General features: G+C 35.7%; 1 protein-coding gene across 2 annotated transcripts in view; it reads right to left on the reverse strand.

The window, feature by feature from the left end:
* PIK3CB (phosphatidylinositol-4,5-bisphosphate 3-kinase catalytic subunit beta) overlaps positions 1-20,269 on the reverse strand; it is a 168,002-nt gene that overhangs the window by 60,312 nt on the left and 87,421 nt on the right. For both annotated transcript variants that reach the window (XM_070577567.1, XM_070577568.1), the window contains exons 6-10: positions 19,729-19,899; positions 18,755-18,832; positions 5,915-6,166; positions 4,387-4,483; positions 785-915 (exon numbers count right to left, since the gene is read on the reverse strand). In XM_070577567.1, the coding sequence (XP_070433668.1) occupies positions 785-915; positions 4,387-4,483; positions 5,915-6,166; positions 18,755-18,832; positions 19,729-19,899 (729 nt within the window). The remainder of the gene's footprint in view (positions 1-784; positions 916-4,386; positions 4,484-5,914; positions 6,167-18,754; positions 18,833-19,728; positions 19,900-20,269) is intronic.

Consider the following 20,269-nt stretch of genomic DNA (forward strand, 5'->3'; position numbering starts at 1 on the left):
ATACAATTAAGTGAACAGGTAGATTAATTTAAATATTACTTAGTATAATACCAAATTTTAAAGCTAGCTTGTTCTCAAATGGATTAAAGAAATAAAAGAAACTTCTTGTTTATTATCTGAGAATTTGCCCAAAGATTTCCTCACAAAAATCAGTATCAATCACAGCAGAAACAAAGATGCCAAAAATGAAGATACACAACGCTTAGCCCTCTTAGCATGTAAATTATCAAAGCCCTATTTTCAGCCCCTAACAGATACTCTCCTCATTCCCAAGACAGGTAGTTTGTATACTAAGGAAATGTGTTTTACAAACAAAAGTCCTTGCTGTAGATTCTACAAAAATAACAGTACCTTAGGAAGTCATACTAATATTAATATTCAACAAAAATCATCTTCGAATACCAGCTCTAACACAGCAGTGATTATGTCTTTAGTCTCTGAACCAACATGCTGGGCATGTTTTACTGTATCCACATGTTCAGAGTTACATATGAATGCGTGTATAGCCCTTTTAAGTTGAAAAGGACCCTCAGAGAACAACTATGATGTCCTCATTTTATAAATGAGAAACCTGAACTCCAGAGATGCCATGTCTCCCCTGGTCAGAGACAAAGCCAGGACTAAACAGAGTTGGCTCCCTGTTCAGTGATCTTTCCAGTGAACCCAGCTGTCAATGTATTTGACATTTTGAAAGAGAAATAGAGAGCTTAAACTATAAACACAGAGCCAGAAACTAATAATTCAATTATTTCATGCATAATGGCCCTTTAAATAATCAGCTTACCTTATCGAAGGGAGGGTAATAATAAGGTTGTTTTTTATTCTCTGGGAATTTGATATGCAAAGCTGTTGCATTTTCAGTATATGGATTTGTTTGAACAGTTCCCATTGGATTCAACATTTCTTCAAGTTCATCTAAAAAATGCAAATAATTTTGATGCTTAAGAAAATGTTTTTGAAACTTAACTAAGAAATTTAATGTACTCCAACCACAAAAATTACTTAAAAAGTGTGTCATCTAAGGAAGTTTAGTAGACATTTATATCAGTAAGCCTTGAATTTTCTGTTAATGCTTGGCACAAAATTTGAATATAAGTTTATATACATCTTTGCAACTAGAAAGTTAACAAAAATTAATGGCTACCTCACCTCTTTAAATCTGTTACGTATTCTCAATCTTGGAAAAAACTTAATTGGAACTGCTCTCCCTCCATCAAAATTAGGTGGCCCATAGAAAATGTTATTATTTCATTACTGTACAGTCATGCACCACATAACGACATTTGGGTTAATGACGGACCACATATATGATGATGGCCCCCTAATACTAGGACCACACAGAGGCCAGCCTGCTGGCGTAGTGGGTAAGTTCACATGCTCTGCTTTAGCAGACCGGAGTTCATAGGTGCAGATCTTAGGCGTGGACCTACACACCGCTCATCAGGCCATGCTGTAGCAGCATCCCACATACAAGAAACAGAGGAAGATTGGCACAGATGTTAGCTCAGGGCCAATCTTCCTCACAAAAAAATTTAGTATATATAGTGTGTAGTAGGCTACGCTACTATAGTTCACACAACAAAATCACCCAAGAATGCATTTCTCAGAACGTACCCCAGCGTTAAGTGACACATCACCATATATAGATTTCTTAATCACATGTAATCTGATTTCCACCGTCATCACAATACCCAAACTGATATGTTGACAATCATCAATGACACTCCTTTTAATAAATCTAATGTTGTTAATGTTCCTTTATTATCCCGTAGCTGCTGATACAGTTAACCTTTTCTGGTAATTTCTGTAACCTTCTCTGGTAGTTTCTGTAACACTCTATTCAAGTGGAACTCCTTTAATCTCGCCAACTGCTTCTCTCTTCAGTGCCCTCCCTCTTCTTCTCTACCACTCGAAACATGGTCCATTCATAGGACTGTGCACGGGAATCTAAAAATTTCAATGTTGTCGTAAAACCCTGGAGCTCATATAACTTTCTCATTTCACAGATAAGTAAACTGTGAAGAGACATAAACACAAGAAGAGAGAACAGTTAGCATTACAATCTCAAGTCTGCCCTCTCCAAACTAAATTCTCTTTCCCTTTACTGATTTTTAGCACAGCTGCTCTCTCTGTACTTCCTGAGGAAATAAAAGACAAAAGTCCATTCGGTCTAGGTTTAACGTCCAGATAGTATGCGCACTCATAATTATCTCCCAAAGCTAGAAAGTCTTTACAAAGTATTTACAAGTTTCAGCTCCATAATCAATCCTTTGCTGCTCTTGTTTAATATTCTCACATCTCACAGATTCCATTTTCACCTGAACAGAAGCAATTCTCCTAATTTATACACCTCTAAGGCTGATATCTCAGCAAATTATAATCCTATACTTGCTATCCAATAGCATTATACTTATTTGTCCTTCAAATGTAACCTACCTGAAGTCAAATGTTAGCATTTTTGTATTCCTATCAGCCCCAAACATGTAAAGGTAATCTTGGTTAAAAGTGATCACAAATAAAGACACTTTTGGAGAGTACAAATTGGTACAATCTCTATTGGAGAGCAATTTGTGATTACTGATCAAAATTAAAACTGTATGTATTCAGGGGCTGGCCCCGTGGCCGAGTGGTTAAGTTTGTGCGCTCCGCTGCAGGCGGCCCAGTGTTTCGTTGGTTCGAATCCTGGGCGCGGACATGGCACTGCTCATCAAACCACGCTGAGGCAGCGTCCCACATACCACAACTAGAGGAACCCACAACGAGAAATATACAACTATGTACTAAAGCAAAAAATAAAAATCTTTAAAAAAAAAAAAAAATATGTATTCTTAGACTCAATAAATCCACCTCTGGAAATTTATCTTAGATATATACCCACACATAAGCGAGGTTATTCATTATAACACTGTTTATAACATCAAAAGATAACTCTGCTTTAAGCAGCAGCAGTAAGACTCTATGTAGATAGACAAGGTTAAAAGTGCAAAGAGCAGAACATGGCACAAAACGTGGTATTTTGCGGAAGAATAGGGAGAAAAACAGAAATCTACATTTGTATTTCCTACCGTATACATGAAGAATTCTGGAAAGATACAAAAGCAACCAATAAAAGTGGTTACATATCTTTTAATGATGACATAGGGACTCTAGATTATAGAGTAGTTCCTTTGTTTCTGGCTTGATCCTATTGAGATAAATATGATAATTCTAGAGTTGATACATGCAGGGCAAATGTGTTCATTTATTATTTTTCATCTTACATTTTGCTAAAGACTAAGTCAGGTTCACGGCATGCCAAGTGAATACCACCAAAAATTTTTCTAAAAATACAAGTCAAGTTGCTTGGTGTTGTGGAAAACATGTGTGAATCTAAATTAAGATTTTCAAAAAAGTATACTGGTGAAATGCATAATTTTTACTCAGTAAAACGACAGTTCCTCTTAAGAAATGTGTAAATGCACACTGCTCTTCTATATTTGGAGAATAATGTGATTAGTGAAAATTATTGGAGGTATATGCAGGAAAGGGTAGGAATAAAACAATATACACTCACACAAAGTATTAGAATGTGAGGAGTTTATAAATATGTTCACGGATAACTGATTATCCAAGAACACTTTCTCATGTAGCAACCACTAACAGATGAACATTTTCAAACGCCTGTCACCCACAAAATAATTTAAAAATGCAAGTACACAATTTTACTAACCAACCAACCATGAAGACAGGAAAAAAAAGAAAACAACTATTATAACGCACAGTTTACACTAAAATTTCCAACATTTGGGAAAGCAATATGTGATAATGGAATGAGTCAAGCAGTTTTTTGTACAAATCTTAAGCTTGAACCAATTATATAACAATGACTAATTTCTTATCTCTGAGCTTCACTTTCCTCATTTGTAAAATGGGGATAAAACCATCTCTCCCTGAGTGTACTCTGATTAGTATTTGAGAAATGTAGCATGTGGATGTTGCTCCTCTTAGCTCAAATTTCAGGCTAAAGTCAACTAAAGAACAAGTGTTTTGTCTATTCCTCCCACAGTGGTGCATGTTCATTCTATTAGTGTAGAAATTTAGTACAATTAGGAGCAATACAGGTTGTTATAAAGAAGACATTATTTCTTAGGAAAATTTCTCAAAAACCTATAAAAACAAAATGTTTAAAGAGAGAACACATGCATTGACATAACAAATATACTCAAATACAAATCACTTTTGAATACATTACAGTATTCATGGAAACCTGTTTTAGAATAAACAATAAAGACACGAAATAATGGTTTCTTTACTAAATGGAAAAAAGAGTGAGTCATAAAGAAACATTAGCTACTCCACATGCCAAAAGTTACTCTTTAACACTAAGGATTCAGATGTAATTCTTACCAGGAAATGAAGACCAGCTGTGCAATATTACGTCTCCAGATCTCAATTGTCCTTTAAAGTCAAAAACCATCGTATTTACCCATGCTACTGGATAATGCTGTTGAAAAAGATAACATTGCACAAATATGTTAAGAATGAACTTTAAGGTGTGAACATGTACATGCTTTGTGTTCAATAATGTTAGTTCTACAAATTTCTACAGTTCTAGATGATTCCCAAAACACCAGTGAAAATAAAAAGATATCCATAGGGAAATGTTCAACATCTTTATAATGATTCCAGAAAACCCAAAAGTCAATTAATGTCTCACAATAAAATAGTATATCCAAAAAACAGAATTGTATAGCCATTGACAACAGTGAGAAATTTTTAATGATTCAAGAAAATATGTGTGATATAATGTCAGGTTGTATGTTTTATAAGCTTTCAAAGTATACAAATCTTAACATAAGAGAAGGCCAATTCTTCAGGTATTACAGAATTTATTTCTATTTCTAAAAAGGAAGCACCAAGCTAATGGGACTTTTATGTAGACGCTCAGACACTCAGACTAATTAACTTGATCACAGTTTATCAAAAAACCTTATAAATACTCGAATGCTTTGAGTAAAATTCTGTATCAGTGGAAGAAAAACACTAAGGAAGCAACTCTTCTGTGACTTTTTAGACATTAAAATTTATTTTTTTAAAAAACCTATGATAATTACCAGAGGAAATGCTTTCATTCTCATGTTAAGAATGAAAGAATACAAATTCACATAGATAAACATAGTAACCAATTTTTCTTAAACGTATAAAACTCATGTCCCCATCCCCTAAAAAAACTTTTTATAAACTACGAAGAAAATGAAAAAGACTAGACTAAAAATATAAAATGGAAGATGAGAATATCAGAAAAGATCCACCATCTTTTATCCACATTTTCAAAATCCAAGAAACTCTGAAAATTAAAGTTTTTTTCGTAACTCATTTGACAGTAAAACATGGACAGAAATAACATGAAGCTAATTAATAGTCATTTGTCTCATTTATTTTGAATTTCCATGTATTTCACTGGTAGATATTGATGTGTTTGACTACAGATTTGTGTCCCAGACCCTCCAAGGTGTGTTGAGTGAGAAATCAATGACCTTTCTAAAATGTCCAAAATTCTGAATTTTGAAACATATCTGGCACGTGGAATTTTCATGAAGGGACTGTGGACCTGTACACATCCGGCACCTGGGATTTTTGTGAAGGGACTATAGATCTGTAATTTTTTAAATCTCCTCATTCTTTTTTAACTATATATGCTAAAAAGTATTACATTTATAACACTTATAGTATATTTACTAAAATAAATTTGCCAAAAGAAGAAACGAATGAACAGGACATAAAAATGGAGATTTATTGTCTTTTTGAAATCAGTTCTTAGGGATCAAAGTTATATGATTTAATTTTACTTCTATTATTCAATTTTTTCAAAGGGTCTTAAAATTATTCCATTATAAAAATTTTTTCAGATGTTAGTATATAAGTATATAATTACCACTTTCCCAGATTTCCTGATGGTCTGATATTTAGAGGGATTAATAGTTTTAGTTGATTTCTTTGTTTTCACTTTATCCAAAACTGCATAAACTGCAAAACATAATCGAGCCATTCGTGGCAGGTCACAAGTATTAATATCAAATTCCAGTGGTTCATTCCAAATGTGATCATTTTTCCCTGATATCTCTGAGCTTACGATGGTTTTACACAGAAGTTCAGTACCATGAAAAAGGCCAGCTCTGACGTGAACCTGTAACGAGAGAGACAAAAACAAACACAGAATCATGAATATTGCACCACTGAAACACCTCTATTTTGGAGAATGAAGAAACATATACTGGGAGAAGCACACCAACTCTAAAAAAGCCTACCTGTCCACAGAACCATCAGACTGAAATTAATCAGTAAATTATTCACATTTTAAACTGTTAGCTTTACCTATTTTTCACTTACTGCGTAGGCCATCTAAAAAATACCAGGGGTCTCAATGGTATAAATGGGTCTAAAGAAACCAAAACTATAAGTATAAAAACTACTATCATATGCTTGCTTCCACTGACTTCATTTACTCGGGGCCTTGTCTTACTCTTATGTATAGTTGAGAAAGCAGATGCAGACAAAATGTCTCCAAAGTCTCTCTCTACTTCTTAATAATTTATGAATTTGTCATTATAAGCCTAGAGCCAACTAAAGCTATTCTAGCCATAGTTACAATTATGCTACAAATCGCTGTCTTTCATTTTTTCCTAAAGACTCAGGTCCAGAGTGAAGCATGACATATGTAAAATGTCCCAGAAAATTTTACTCAGTCATTTATATAGTTTTTTTAAAAGACATGACTAATAATCTCCAATTTAAAAATGAGCAGTAAAAGTAGAACTAAAAACAGTACTAAAGCACAGAAACTAACTCAATGACATACTTTAAGGTAAAAGCATTTTAAGGTAAAAGGTTTTTATATTGATTTATTCAGATGTGACATTAGTCAACCAGTCACATCTGAATTAGAATTAGAATTCTAAAACTAGAGTTAGAACTCTGAATTAGAATTAGAATCAGAGCACACAGTAGTACTCAATAAATATTTACTGAACGAATGAATACATATGTGCAATTACTAGGTTTGTCTTTCTTTAATTTAAAAAAACTTATCAAGGGGCTGGCCCCGTGGCCGAGTGGTTAAGTTCGCGCGCTCCGCTGCAGGCGGCCCAGTGTTTCGTTGGTTCGAATCCTGGGCGTGGACATGGCACTGCTCATCAGACCACGCTGAGGCAGCGTCCCACATGCCACAACTAGAAGAACCCACAACGAAGAATACACAACTATGTACCGGGGGGCTTTGGGGAGAAAAAGGAAAAAATAAAATCTTTAAAAAAGCTTATCAATAAAAATTTTGACTTGTTAAAAGAGTGACTATCCTAATTTTGAAAATGAAGCTAAACCCAAGAATCTCTTATCCAAAGATATTAAAACACAGTAAATTGTAATACAAAATTTTAAATATTGATACCATTAATTTTTTAAATTATTATAAATATTCATAATATATTACAATTATATGAGTTTAAAACCTATTAAGATAATTTAAATGATGTTATACTGGCATAAAAAGAACTACAGGCTAGTAAACTAAATACTTCATAATATAACAGGGTAAGGATGGCTTACTTTAATAAATAGTATTCAGTAATCTAACTCCTGCAAAATAAACATAGATGGATTAAAGGGTTAAATATTTCAAAATCATTAAAAAGATAATTAAAAAGAAAAATTATTAAAAAGCTGTCAGAATAACTACTGAAGCCAAGTGATGGGTTCATAGAAGTTGATTATACTATCTCTCTACTTTTGTGTATGTTTGAAATTTTCCTTTAAAAAAATTTTAAGGGGCCGGCCCCGTGGCCGAGTGGTTAAGCTTGTGCACTCCACTACGGTGGCCCAGGGTTTTGCTGGTTCGGATCCTGGGTGCGGATATGGCACCACTTATCAAGCCATGCTCAGGTGGCATCCCACATGCCACAACCAGAAGGACCCACAACTAAAAAAGAAGATCTACAACTATGTACTGTGGGGCTTTGGGGAGAAAAAGGAAAAATAAAATCTTTAAAAAGAATGAAGCTAAAAGAAGAAAATTGATTATTTCAAATACATATGGATTATTTAACACAGTAAAGTAAGTAATAGGGATTACACAGGATTACTAAAAATACAGTAAACTCTCATGCCACCAGGAATTTTTATCTGAACACAGAACTGATTCCATTCAACTTCACAAGAAAAAGGGCATTCCTTCTAGTCAGGGTTCCTGGTTCCACCTTGTTCCAACTTTCCAAGTACTTAGACCTTGCTCCTTTGCTCCGCTGCACTGGGGAAAAAATCTCTCTCCCCAGCAGGTTATAAACCTATGCAAGTCTCTCCCATATAAAACTCAAACAAAACTCTTCCTTAGAAACTAACTAACCATAATCACCTATTTTCTCTACCACAACGAGAATGGTACCAGCATCTACTTAGATACTCTATGTCTCTTACTTTCAATGTATCATGAAACCTACACTGTATAAAAGGGGAAAATTATTTATGATGTAATCAAATAAAACATGAAATAAAATATTATATATACTCATCAAAAGCATATTCACATGTTGAGTGTGTAAAGAAAAGAATACAAATAAAAGTAGTAGGATAGCAAGAATATTGGTGATTTGTCATTGTCTTAAGTGATCTTGGATTTTATTTTATAATGTTATCTTTAAAATATTTAATAATTAATATTCTACAAAGCATCACATAAAATAGCTGGATGATCTAAATTTAAGATCCTATAAACAGATATACGACCAAATGCCCACAATCAACCCAAAACTCATTCAAAGTAACAAAAGTAAGAAGGAAACGGAAATTTTTTTTTGGTATTCCTTTTTAAAAACAATCATTTAGGTTTGTGTTCCCATTTTTAAACAAACAGTTTCAAGACTGAATAGCCATAGCCTAGGCAACTTTTAAGTCCATGTCTCTAAACCACTTTAAATGATATTTCCTTGTGTTCACAGAAATTAGGCAAAAAGTCTGGGGACTTTCATTTTTAGTTTGTAAAGATGATAAGGATAATTACAAAGATGGACTTACATATAACAGCACATTTAGGAAATCTTTGTATCTATCTTTATGCTATACCCAAAGTATCTAAACTATGAGCAACCAACAATACTAGTATTTATAACAGCCAAGACAGAATAAGAGAAAGCATATTGATACACAACTGTTTATTTTCATAATTACTTTATTCTCTAAAGAAAATTTCAGTTGCCTGTAAGAACTATAAAACAATTATTTGCTCAGCAATTAAGAAATAGCCCCATCAGGAAATGCTCAATAAATGGCATTTAGTGTTAGTAAAATTAAATGGAAGGTAGGAAGAAAGAGCGCAAAACCCAGATTTCCAAGTCTTCTTTTCCTTCCTAATATATCTCAGGAAGACTGAGCATCAGTTTGAAAACACACTACAGATGGGAGTTTTAATGTATCAGGAGGTTAGGAAAGGTTCGCCCCCATTGTACCAAATCTTATCTTAAAAGGAGTTCAACAGGATAGCGATATTAGCATCACGGCAGAGTGAGTTGTTCCCTTTGTCTCTCTCCTCTAAGTTCCAACCAGTCTGACATCTATGGACCAACAAAGGACTCCCTGAACAGCACACGAGAACGCCTGAGGGATCCATGCCTCAATATATCTAAAGGTTGGTGGACTGGATCTCTAGGAGGCAGTGGAACTAGGAGACCAGCTCCCTCTCCCTCCTCCGGAAGTGGCGATCCAAAATGGGGATCCTCATACTAGCACACACGCCAGCAACCACAGGATGCAAAGGCACTTATTTATGGCTTGGCCCCTGCCCCTCCTCAGCATGGCAAGTGCCACACATGTCCTCAGGCTTCAGGACACACACAGAGCAGTGCCAGCAACCCAGCCCCCTTCTACTGCCCTGGCAGTGGCGCTGGTCTTTCCAGCAGTGGGGACAGCAACCAAAACTCAGATATTCCCAGCAGGAACAGGGTGCCCTGACTTGCGGTCTCACAAAGCACACTGGCCAGACGCTACAGGACCAGCAACAACATTTGTGGCTTAGTCCCTACCCTAGCAGTGGCAGGTGGCACCTGTGACCTGAGGCTTCAGAAATCAGAGCAGAACCTGTGGCCTAGCCCTCAGCAGCAGCAGCCCCAACAACAGCTCTACCAGTACAAGAACCCAGGCCCCTGGCAGCAACAGCATACACAAAAATTAACTCAAAATGGATTACAGACTTGAAGGTAAGACTCGAAACCATAAAACTCCTTCAAGAAACACAGGCAGCATGCTCTTTGACGTTGGTCTTAGCAGTAGCTTTTCAAATACCATGTCTACTCAAGGCAAGAGAAACAAAAGAAAAAATAAACAATGAGACCACATCAGACTAAAAAGCTTCTGCACAGCAAAGGAAACCATCAACAAAACAAAAAATAACTCACCAACTGGGAGAAAATATTTGCAAATCATATACCTAACAAGGGGTTAATTTCCAAAATATATAAAGAATTCATACAACTCAACAAGAAAAAAACAACTAACCCGATCAAAAGATGGGCAGAGGATATGAACAGACATTTTTCCAGAGAAGATATACAGATGGCCAACAGGCACATGAATCACTAATTGTGAGGGAAATGCAAATAAAAACTACATTGAGATATCACCTTACACCCATTAGAATGGCTATAATCATCAAGACAAAAAATAACAAATGTTGGAGAGGATGTGGAAAAAAGGGAACTGTCATACACTGCTAGTGGGAATGCAAACTGGTATAGCCACTATGGAAAACAGTATGAAGATTTCTCAAAATACTGAAAATAGAAATACCATACGACCCAGGTATCCCACTACTGGGTATCTATCCAAAGAACTTGAAGTCAACAATTCAAAGAGATTTATGTGCCCCTATGTTCACTGCAGCATTATTCACAAAAGCCAAGACATGGAAGCAACCCAAGTGCCCATCAACTGATGAATGGATAAAGAAGATGTGGTGTTTATATACAATAGAATACTACTCAGCCATAAAAAGTGACAAAGTTGTCCCATTTGCAACAACGTGGATGGACCCTGAGGGTATTACGTTAAGTGAAATAAGCCAAACAGAGAAAGACAAACACTGTGCAATTTCACTCGTATGTAGAAGATACACACACGGACAAAGAGAACTGATTAGTGGTCACCAGAGGGTAAGGGAGTTGGAGGGTAGGCATAAGGGGTAAAGGGGCACATACACATGGTTACTGATAAATAACAATGTATAACTGAAATTTCACAATGTTATAAACGATTATGACCTCAATAAAATAAATAAATAAAAATAAAGTACTCAAAAAAAAAAAAGGTTCTCTGTTGGGCTTTGACACCTAATTTCCTTCTTGTTCAACAATACTGCGAAAATCCACTATACTTTGCCTTTGATGAACACAAAAAAGATCAGTAGCATGACTAGGCTGAAATTCCCATGGTTTCATCAAGTATCACTTTGTAAAGTGGCAGATTTGTTCTGGCTTATGGGAGGAGTCATCTGCTACCTTTAACTAAGCACACAAAGATGTTAGGAGATAGTTACATTGAAATGTATTAATTCATTGCCCAAATATTTAATTAGTGTTCCAGGCATTGAGATAAAAAGATTAAGATACAGTTTCTTTCTTTCCTCAGGTTATAAATATTTTAACAGGTTAGGAGTGCTGAGGCATACAACAAGACTATGAGGTGTTATGATTTATGACTAATAAGTGCATTATGGTATGTATCTGGGCTTGGAATTCTATGGGTTTATCCTCTTTGGGGTCTGCTAAGATTCTTAAATCTGTTCTATTTATGTCTTTTGCCTGCTTTGGAGAGGTTCCAGTAATAATTTCCTTAAACAGTTTTTATGAACTGTACTCTTTCTCTTTTCTTTCTGGGACTCAGATAACACAAATGTTAGATCTTCTGATATTGCTGCACAGGTATCTGAGGCTCTGTAGAGTTTTCTCTCCCCAATTTTTCTCTCTATTGTTCAAACTGGAAGTTTTTTATTGATTAATCTTCAAGTTCACCAACTCCTTCCTTTCTCATTATCATTCCACTAGTTCAGTTTTTTAATTAGTTATTATTTTTCAGCTCTAAATTTTCCACTTGGTTCCTCCTTATATTTTCTATTTCTTGCCTGAGACTTTCTATTTTGCCACTCCTTTCAATTATGTTTGCCCTTAATTGTTGGAACATTTTTAATAATAACTGCTTTGACATCTTTGTGAGATAATTTCAATATCTATGTCATCTCAGCATTGATATCTGTTGATTATCATTACATATGACTTGAGATTTTCCTAGTTCTTTATAAGCCAACTAATTTTGTATTGCATCCTAGACATTTTGACCATTATGGTATAAAATTCTGGGTCTTGTTTATATCCTACAGAGAACGTTAATATGTTTGTTTTAGGAGACAATGGTTAGGTTCAGGCTGCAAGTTCCAACAAGCCTTCTTGTACGCAGTGGTTCCAATACCGGTTCACTATTCAAATCCTCTGCAGGCCTATTTGGATTTGTCCTATGTGTGCACCATACAATGACCAGTCTGAGACTTGGGTGGTAGTCCACACCACAGTTCAGTTCTGAAAGTATGTAGGCAGTTAAAACTCAGATCCACATATGTACAGCTCAGGAAGAAACCTATAAGCATAAACAACTTTAAGGGGTTGTTTTCCTGAGCTCTTCCCACTCTGCAATCATCCACGTATGTCTGGTTGCCTGGGGCTCTTCTTTTCTTGTCATTCAGCCAGAAAGCTAAGGTTTTATTCACGTGCACTTCCTGCAACTATGCCAAACAGCAGAAGAACAGAAAGGGGGGTAGGGAGGAAGCCAAGGAGGATTTACCCCATTCTCTTGGAGCTACAACTCCCCTAACTTCCTAAGAGAGGAAGGTTCAACTCTCTACATTTTAGGTCTGTCCCCATTGCTCTTGCCACAGGACTTCTTAGAGACTGGGGCAAATGAGAACAGAGAAAATAACCACAAAAAAAAAAGTGGAGAGGGAGATCCTCATTCTCTTTCTGAGGTACAAGACCCCTTTCCCACAAAAGCTATAATTAGAAGGCATTTTGAGCTCTGACTACACTAATGCCATCTTCTAGTTTTGGGACAGCACTGAGTTCAGGCTTCTGCTGAATATTAAGATGTACACCTGAAAAGTGAAATGCCACAAGGCTGGGAAAAGACTAACCAAGAAGCTGTATGCTACAGAAGTGTAAGCACTCTCACAGGATTGAAAGACCGTCAAGTGCCAGTCAGGCAGAGTAATGAATCTTCATTGACCACCTAGGCTTTTCATTACATACTCCAGAGAATTATGTGCCCTGTAAAATCTCTGGAACTGTAAAGATAATGGTTTCATTGCTGTGATTAGGTTATACTATGTGGTATAGTTGACTTTAAGGAAGGGAGATTGTCTTTCATGGGCCCGACCCATTGGTGAGCCCTTAAAAGGAACCAGGCTCTCTTTGCAAGAGATTCAAAGCATAAAGATTAGATGCTGGGGAAATCCTGTTTCCACATTTAAAAATGGAGAGAGCCACAGAGCCAGCTGCTGAAAAACGACTCTAGTAACTAAGAATAATCACCAGCAAACAGCCAGCAAGGAAATGAGAGCTTCAGTCCTACAACTGCAAGGAACTGAACTTCGCCAGTAACTTGAATCACCTTGGAAGTAGATTCTTCCCCAGAGCCTTCAGGAAGGAATGCAGCCCAACTAACACCTGGATTTCAATCTAGTAAGAGCATAAGCAGGAACCCAGCGAGACCATGCTCAGACTTCTGACCAAAGAAATGTGAGCTAATAAACAAATCTTGTTTTAAGCGCCTAGGTTTGTGGTAATTTGTTACACAGCAATAGAAAACTAATTTAAGGGGCTATTATGAACTTAAGGCCAATAAATTTAACAACTTAAAACAAATTCTTCAAAAGACAAAAATTACCAAACTTACACAAAAGAAACAGAAAATCCTTCTCTACATACATCCATTAAAGAAATTAAATATCTAATTAAAAACCTTCCCACAAAGGAAACTCCAAGCTCAGGTGGCTGAGAGTAAATACCACCAAACATTTAAGGAAGAAATAATACCAATCCTACATAAACTTGTTCAGAAAACTGAGAAGGGGAAGCCTTCTCAACTCAATTTATAAGGCCAACATTATTCCGATACCAAAATCAGCAAAAAACATTATATGTAAAGAAAAGTGCAGACCAATACTCCCCATGAGCATAGACACAAAAATCCATAACAAAATACTAATAAATTGAATCCAGCAAAATATAAAAAGGCTGCTACATTTTCACCACGTGGAGCATATTTCAGAAACACAACATTGGTTTCCACTCTTGAAAATCAATCAAATTAACAGACAAAAAAATAAACACCATATGATCATCTCAATAAATAGAAAAAGCATTTGGCAAAGTGCACCTTTTTTATCCTTTTCAGAATAAAAACTCTCAGCAAAGTAGAAAGAAGATTTCTTGAATAAAGGGCATCTATGAAAAACCTACAGCTAACATTATAGTTAAAGTTGAAAGACTGAATGCTTTCTTTTCAGATTAAGAAGAAAACAATGATGTCTACTTTGATGGTTAATTTCATGTGTCAACTTAACTGGGCCTTGGGGTGTCCAGATATTCTGGGTGTTTTTCGATAAGATTAGCACTTGAATAGCAGACTGACTAAGGCTGAGTGCCCTCCCTAATGCAATCAGTTGAAGAACTGAACAGAACAAAAAGGCTGACCCACCTCAGATTAAGAAAGAATTCTTCCTGCCTGGATGTCTAACTGAGACATCAGCTCCTGCCTTCCATTCAAACTGAAACATCAGTTCTTCCTGGGTCTTGAGCCTGCTGACCTTCAACAGGAATTGCATAAAAGGCTTTCCTGGTTCTCAGGCTTTTAGACTTAGACTAGAACTAAGCTAACAGCTCTCCTGGGTCTCCAAGTTTGCCAAGTAACCCTGCAGATTATGAGACTTCACCAACTCCATAATCATGTGGGCCAATTCTTTAAATAAACACACACACACACATCCTATTGGTTCTGTTTGTTTCTCTGGAGACTCCTGACTAATACATCTACACTCACCACTTCTATTTAACATCATACTGAAGCTCCTAGCCAGAAAAAGTTTAGAAGGAAAAAAGTAAAGCTGTCCCTCCTCCCCTACCTTTTTTGTTTTCTCAAATTTCTCTTTAATGTTATACTGGAGCTCCTGTGTAGCAATTAAAAAGAATGAGGTGTGAAAAATAAACTCAAAATGGATCAAAGACTTGAAGGTAAGACTTGAAACCATAAAACTTCTAGATGAAAATATAGGCAGTACACTCTTTGATATCAGTATTAAAAGGATCTTTTTGAACACCATGTCTTATGGACAAGGGAAACAAAAGAAAAAATAAACAAGTGGGACTTCATCAGACTAAAGAGCTTCTATAAGGCAAGGGAAATCAGGATCATAATGAAAAGACAACCTACGAACTGGGAAAAAATAGTTGCAAATCATATATGTGACAAGGGGTTAATCTCCATAATACATAATATATAAAGACTCACACAACTCAACAACAAAAAAGTCAAACAACCCGATCAAAAGATGGGAAGAGGATATGAACAGACATTTCTCCAAAGAAGATATACAGATGGCCAACAGGCACATAAAAAGATGCTAAATATCACTGATCATCAGGGAAATGCTAAAATATCACCTTACACCCGTTAGAATGGCTAGAATTACCAAGACAAAAATTAACAAATGTAGGAAAGGTTGTGGAGAAAAGAGACCCATCATACACTGCTGGTGGGAATGCAAACTGATGCAGCCACTATGAAAAATAGTATGGAGATTACTCCAAAAATTAAAAATAGAAATACCATATGTCCTAGCTATCCCACTACTGGTTATCTATCCAAAGAACTTGAAATCAACAAGTCAAAGAGACTTATGCACCCCTACATTCACTGCAGCATTATTCACAATAGCCAAGATGTGGAAGCAACACAAGTGCCCACTGACTGATGATTGGATAAAGAAGATATGGTGTATATATACACAATGGAATACTACTCAGCCATAAACAAATGACAAAATCGTCATACCCGCAACAACATGGATGGACCTTGAGGATATTATGCTAAGCAAAGTAACCCAGACAGAGAAAGATAAAAATTGTATGATTTTACACATACGTAGAAGATAAACAAACACATGGACAAACAGAACTATTTAGTGGTTACCAGGGGGAAGAGGGGTGCAGGGTGGGCATGAAGGGTGAAGGGGCGTAGCTATATGGTGACTGACAAATAATAACATACAACTGAGATTTCACAATGTTGTAAACTATCATAACCTCAATAAAAATAAAGAAAAAGAATGAGGTCTGGGAGTGGGCAAAATGGGTGACAGTAGTCAAAAGGTACAAACTTCTAGTTATAAAATAAATGTCATGGGGATATAATACACAGCATGGCGACTATAGCTAATACTGTACTGCATATTTGGAAGCTGCTAAGAGTACATGTGAAAAGTTCTCATCACAAAGAAATTCTGTAACTATATATAGTGACAAATGTTAACTAGACTTACTGAGGTGATCATTTCGCAAGATATACAAACATTGAATCATTATGTTGTATACCTGAAACTAGTACAAAGTTATATGTCAATTATACCTCAATAAAAAAAGAAAAAAGAATGAGGTGTATCTAAAGAAAGTTATGTCATATTAGCACTAACTTACTTAAATTCAACTATATAACCCCACTGGAAAAACAAAAGAGTTGGGGAGGGACAGATACTTTAAATGGTGCATATCATTAAGCCTATTAGTCCTAGGAACATATAATCACAAATAATAGAATCAATCAGCTTGAAAAAGCTGACGGAAGTTGGCAAAATCTAAATAAAATGTCACTGAGAAAAAAATAATTTCTTCCGTCATCGACAAAGACATAAAGCATAATGCTCCAGAGAATAAAGCATATAGTGAAGGATTCTTTGGTCTTCTTCAGGAAGAAATTGAGTAATAACAAAAAGCTGCAGAGAAATAATAACTACAAAAGAATTAACTGATAAATTATCTACAGAAGGCAAATACAATAACCTACAAATGAGAAGAACAAGTAGAGATTCCAATTTTTACAATGTAAATTACACATCTAAATACACAAATCACTGATCAAAACCATACATACATTATACTCCATATTACTTGAGGGGAGATGTGCCTATATGCGATTTCTGCCTTTGGGAATACAATACACAAAGAACTCTACTGAATATTTACTAATCCAGAGAACAGTCCAAGACATATTATAAAATGAATATATCAAGTTGTAGAATAATGTATATAATGCCATCTCTTTTTGTTTCACAAACCAACCAATCAACAAAATAAACACAACCAAATCTCCTTCAACCCCCACATCCTATGTTCATAAATATTTGTATAAACATGGAGGTCACGGAGCCAGTCTAATGGCATAATGGTTAACTTTGTGTGCACCAACTGGGTGGCCTGGGGTTCACAGGTTTGGATCCTGGACACAGACCTATACACTGCTCATCAAGCCAGGTTGTGGTGGGAACCCACATACAAAATAGAGGAAGGCTGGCACAGATGTTAGCTCAGGGACAATCTTCCTCAAGCAAAAGGGGAAACACTGGCAACAGATGTTAGCTCAGGGACAATCTTCCTCACCAAAAGAAATAATAATAATAATAAAAAAAATTAAAAACCTGAGGGTCCTTCACAAGGCTCACTGACCTTGAATTCCATATGATAGTAAAGAGACAGGGAGGAGAGATCAGTAACTTTTTCTTTAATCATGTTTGGACTTTTTTACCTGTTGCAACAATTATATTACACTTTTGCAACTGGAAAAAAAATAAGGAAAATTTACATTAAAGGGAAAAGTAGAATTATGACTAAACTAGAAAATAAAGGCTAATTGGCATAAACACGCTCATTAAAAATTAAAATCTAGCTGAGAATATAAGAGCAAAAAGGCCCTTATTTTAATGAGAGCTAACCAAAGAATCTTTAATGTCCATTTACAAAAGCAAGCCATTGGTAATCTTTGGCAAGGTGCTCCTGAATACAACCTCATGCCAGCAAACATCTCAAACTAACTGAATCTCTTTTTTGGATCACAAAACTATTCACTTAATTTCCTGCCAAGCAAAATAGGGGAAAATGCATGCTTTACACTTTGAGACCAAATGCCTTGTTAAGTCTTTACTTAAGTGTATGGGGTTGTGCAATAAAGTCCCATGTGCTAACAACCTGTGGTCTATAATGCAGTCATCTATTTTCTTCCAGGAAATGCTATTACATTTTCTTTGTGATCAGCAAGTTTAAAAGAAAAAAAGGGCTGAGAGAGGAAGCTGAGTGCAGCTGTAAGCAAGACTGAGAAAGGAGACTAAGTTTGCATAGAAACACGTGATCTATAGTTTTGGCTTAAATTTTACTTGCTGAATTCATGATCTAACACAATTTCTTTTACATAGCATATACCGGAAAAATGTCAATCTATCCAGTACATCTCCAGCTATTCAAAAAATACTTTAAAACAAAAATTCTTGATTGTCTTATAATAAACTGCCATATTCTATCTTTGTGTAATTGACCAATATGGGTAAAATTTAATCTTTAATGTAATGTTCACTGAGCATATCAGTGAATTGTTCAAATAATGGAGCAGATGACAAATTCAAATCTTAGCAAGTACTCACTTTTACAGTTTCTTCTGTGTTAAGTTTATTTCCCTTAACCAAGACAATTTGGAAAGGGTTGTTATTTTCCCAAACGTGCTGCAAAAGAATGAAATAAACATAAGAGTATTTTAATGAAAGAAATGAATATTTTGTACTAGCAATGAAATCGTCTTATCAGTTCTTATGTCCATTGGTATAATAGTGAAAACAGACCTCTGAACCAACAACGGAAAATCACATACAGTAAATTAAGCATCGTAACCACTAGCACTTAGTTCTCATGGCAAAACACAGGCAGTATTCCAGTACTTCTAAGAGATTCAATAAATTAAACACCATAAACAAACAGTACTAAAAGCTCTGGCTAAATAAAGAAATGATCACAAATTAACACACAAATAATATCTTAACAAGGAGCAGTTAAACAAACAATTTGCTAAGAGTGAATACCTTTAAAAAAATGTTAACAGTTCCAATGAACACAAACTTAAGATTTGCTTTATACAAATATATTACATTCTGGAGAAAATGATGCCTCTGATACATTTAAAGTCTAAACGTATTCAATAAGAAAAAGACAAGCAAAGTGTATCAAAAACACTATCACAGCTAAGCTGATAGAAATGAATATACTGGTAAATCAACTATTTCTGCACATCTAACTTTTCTACTACAACATCTCAAACTGCTCACTGAAGTACTATTTTAACTTTAACCTCAAAAAAATCTCTAATTTAATCGCACTTTTCTTTGGCACCAAAAGAACACCAAAAATATAAATGGCATATTTACAATTACATATAGCTTGAGTAAAGAAAAAGAATAGTAGCTAGAAAAATAATTATTAATAAATGATGATGCTCTTTGGCAGATATGCATTGCTTTTCACAGAGGGAGGAGTGAGCAAAGAAAATCCACGTGAGGCTTAAGCATACAACTTAACAAAATCACATGTCTTTTACGGTTACCAACAGTTCACACATGAAACTTACAGAAATAACTCGCGTTTTCTTTGGTGGTAAAGGAAGGGGAAGGTTAGATGAATTTCGATTTATGGCAGCCTCTATGGCAATCATTTCCTGTTCATACATCTTTTTGATCTTGCAACATTCCACAAGTATAAAATGGGGCAAGGTCCTATTCATTACACAGTTCCGGATATACTACAGTGGCAAGAAAGAATAAGGTAAAGTAGTCAAGCAAATAATTAAAACAATATTAGAATAAAATTAGGCTGAAAAATATTATACCAAATGCACTGTGAAAGTATATCTTAACTCAATGTCAAGAATATAAAAATTCGGGGCTGGCCCAGTGGTGCAGTAGTTAAGTTTGCACGTTCTGCTTCAGTGGCCCAGGGTTCTTGGGTTGGGATCCCGGGCACAGACCTATGCATCACTCAACAAAGTCACGCAGTGGCAGTGTCCCACATACAAAATAGAGGAAGATTGGGGCTGGCCCAGTGGCGCAGTGGTTAAGTGTGCACATTCTGCTTCGGCAGCCCCAAGTTCACCGATTCAGATCCCAGGTGTG

Source organism: Equus przewalskii, chromosome 15 (genome assembly GCF_037783145.1).
Source record: "Equus przewalskii isolate Varuska chromosome 15, EquPr2, whole genome shotgun sequence".
Taxonomy (NCBI): Eukaryota; Metazoa; Chordata; class Mammalia; order Perissodactyla; family Equidae; genus Equus; species Equus przewalskii.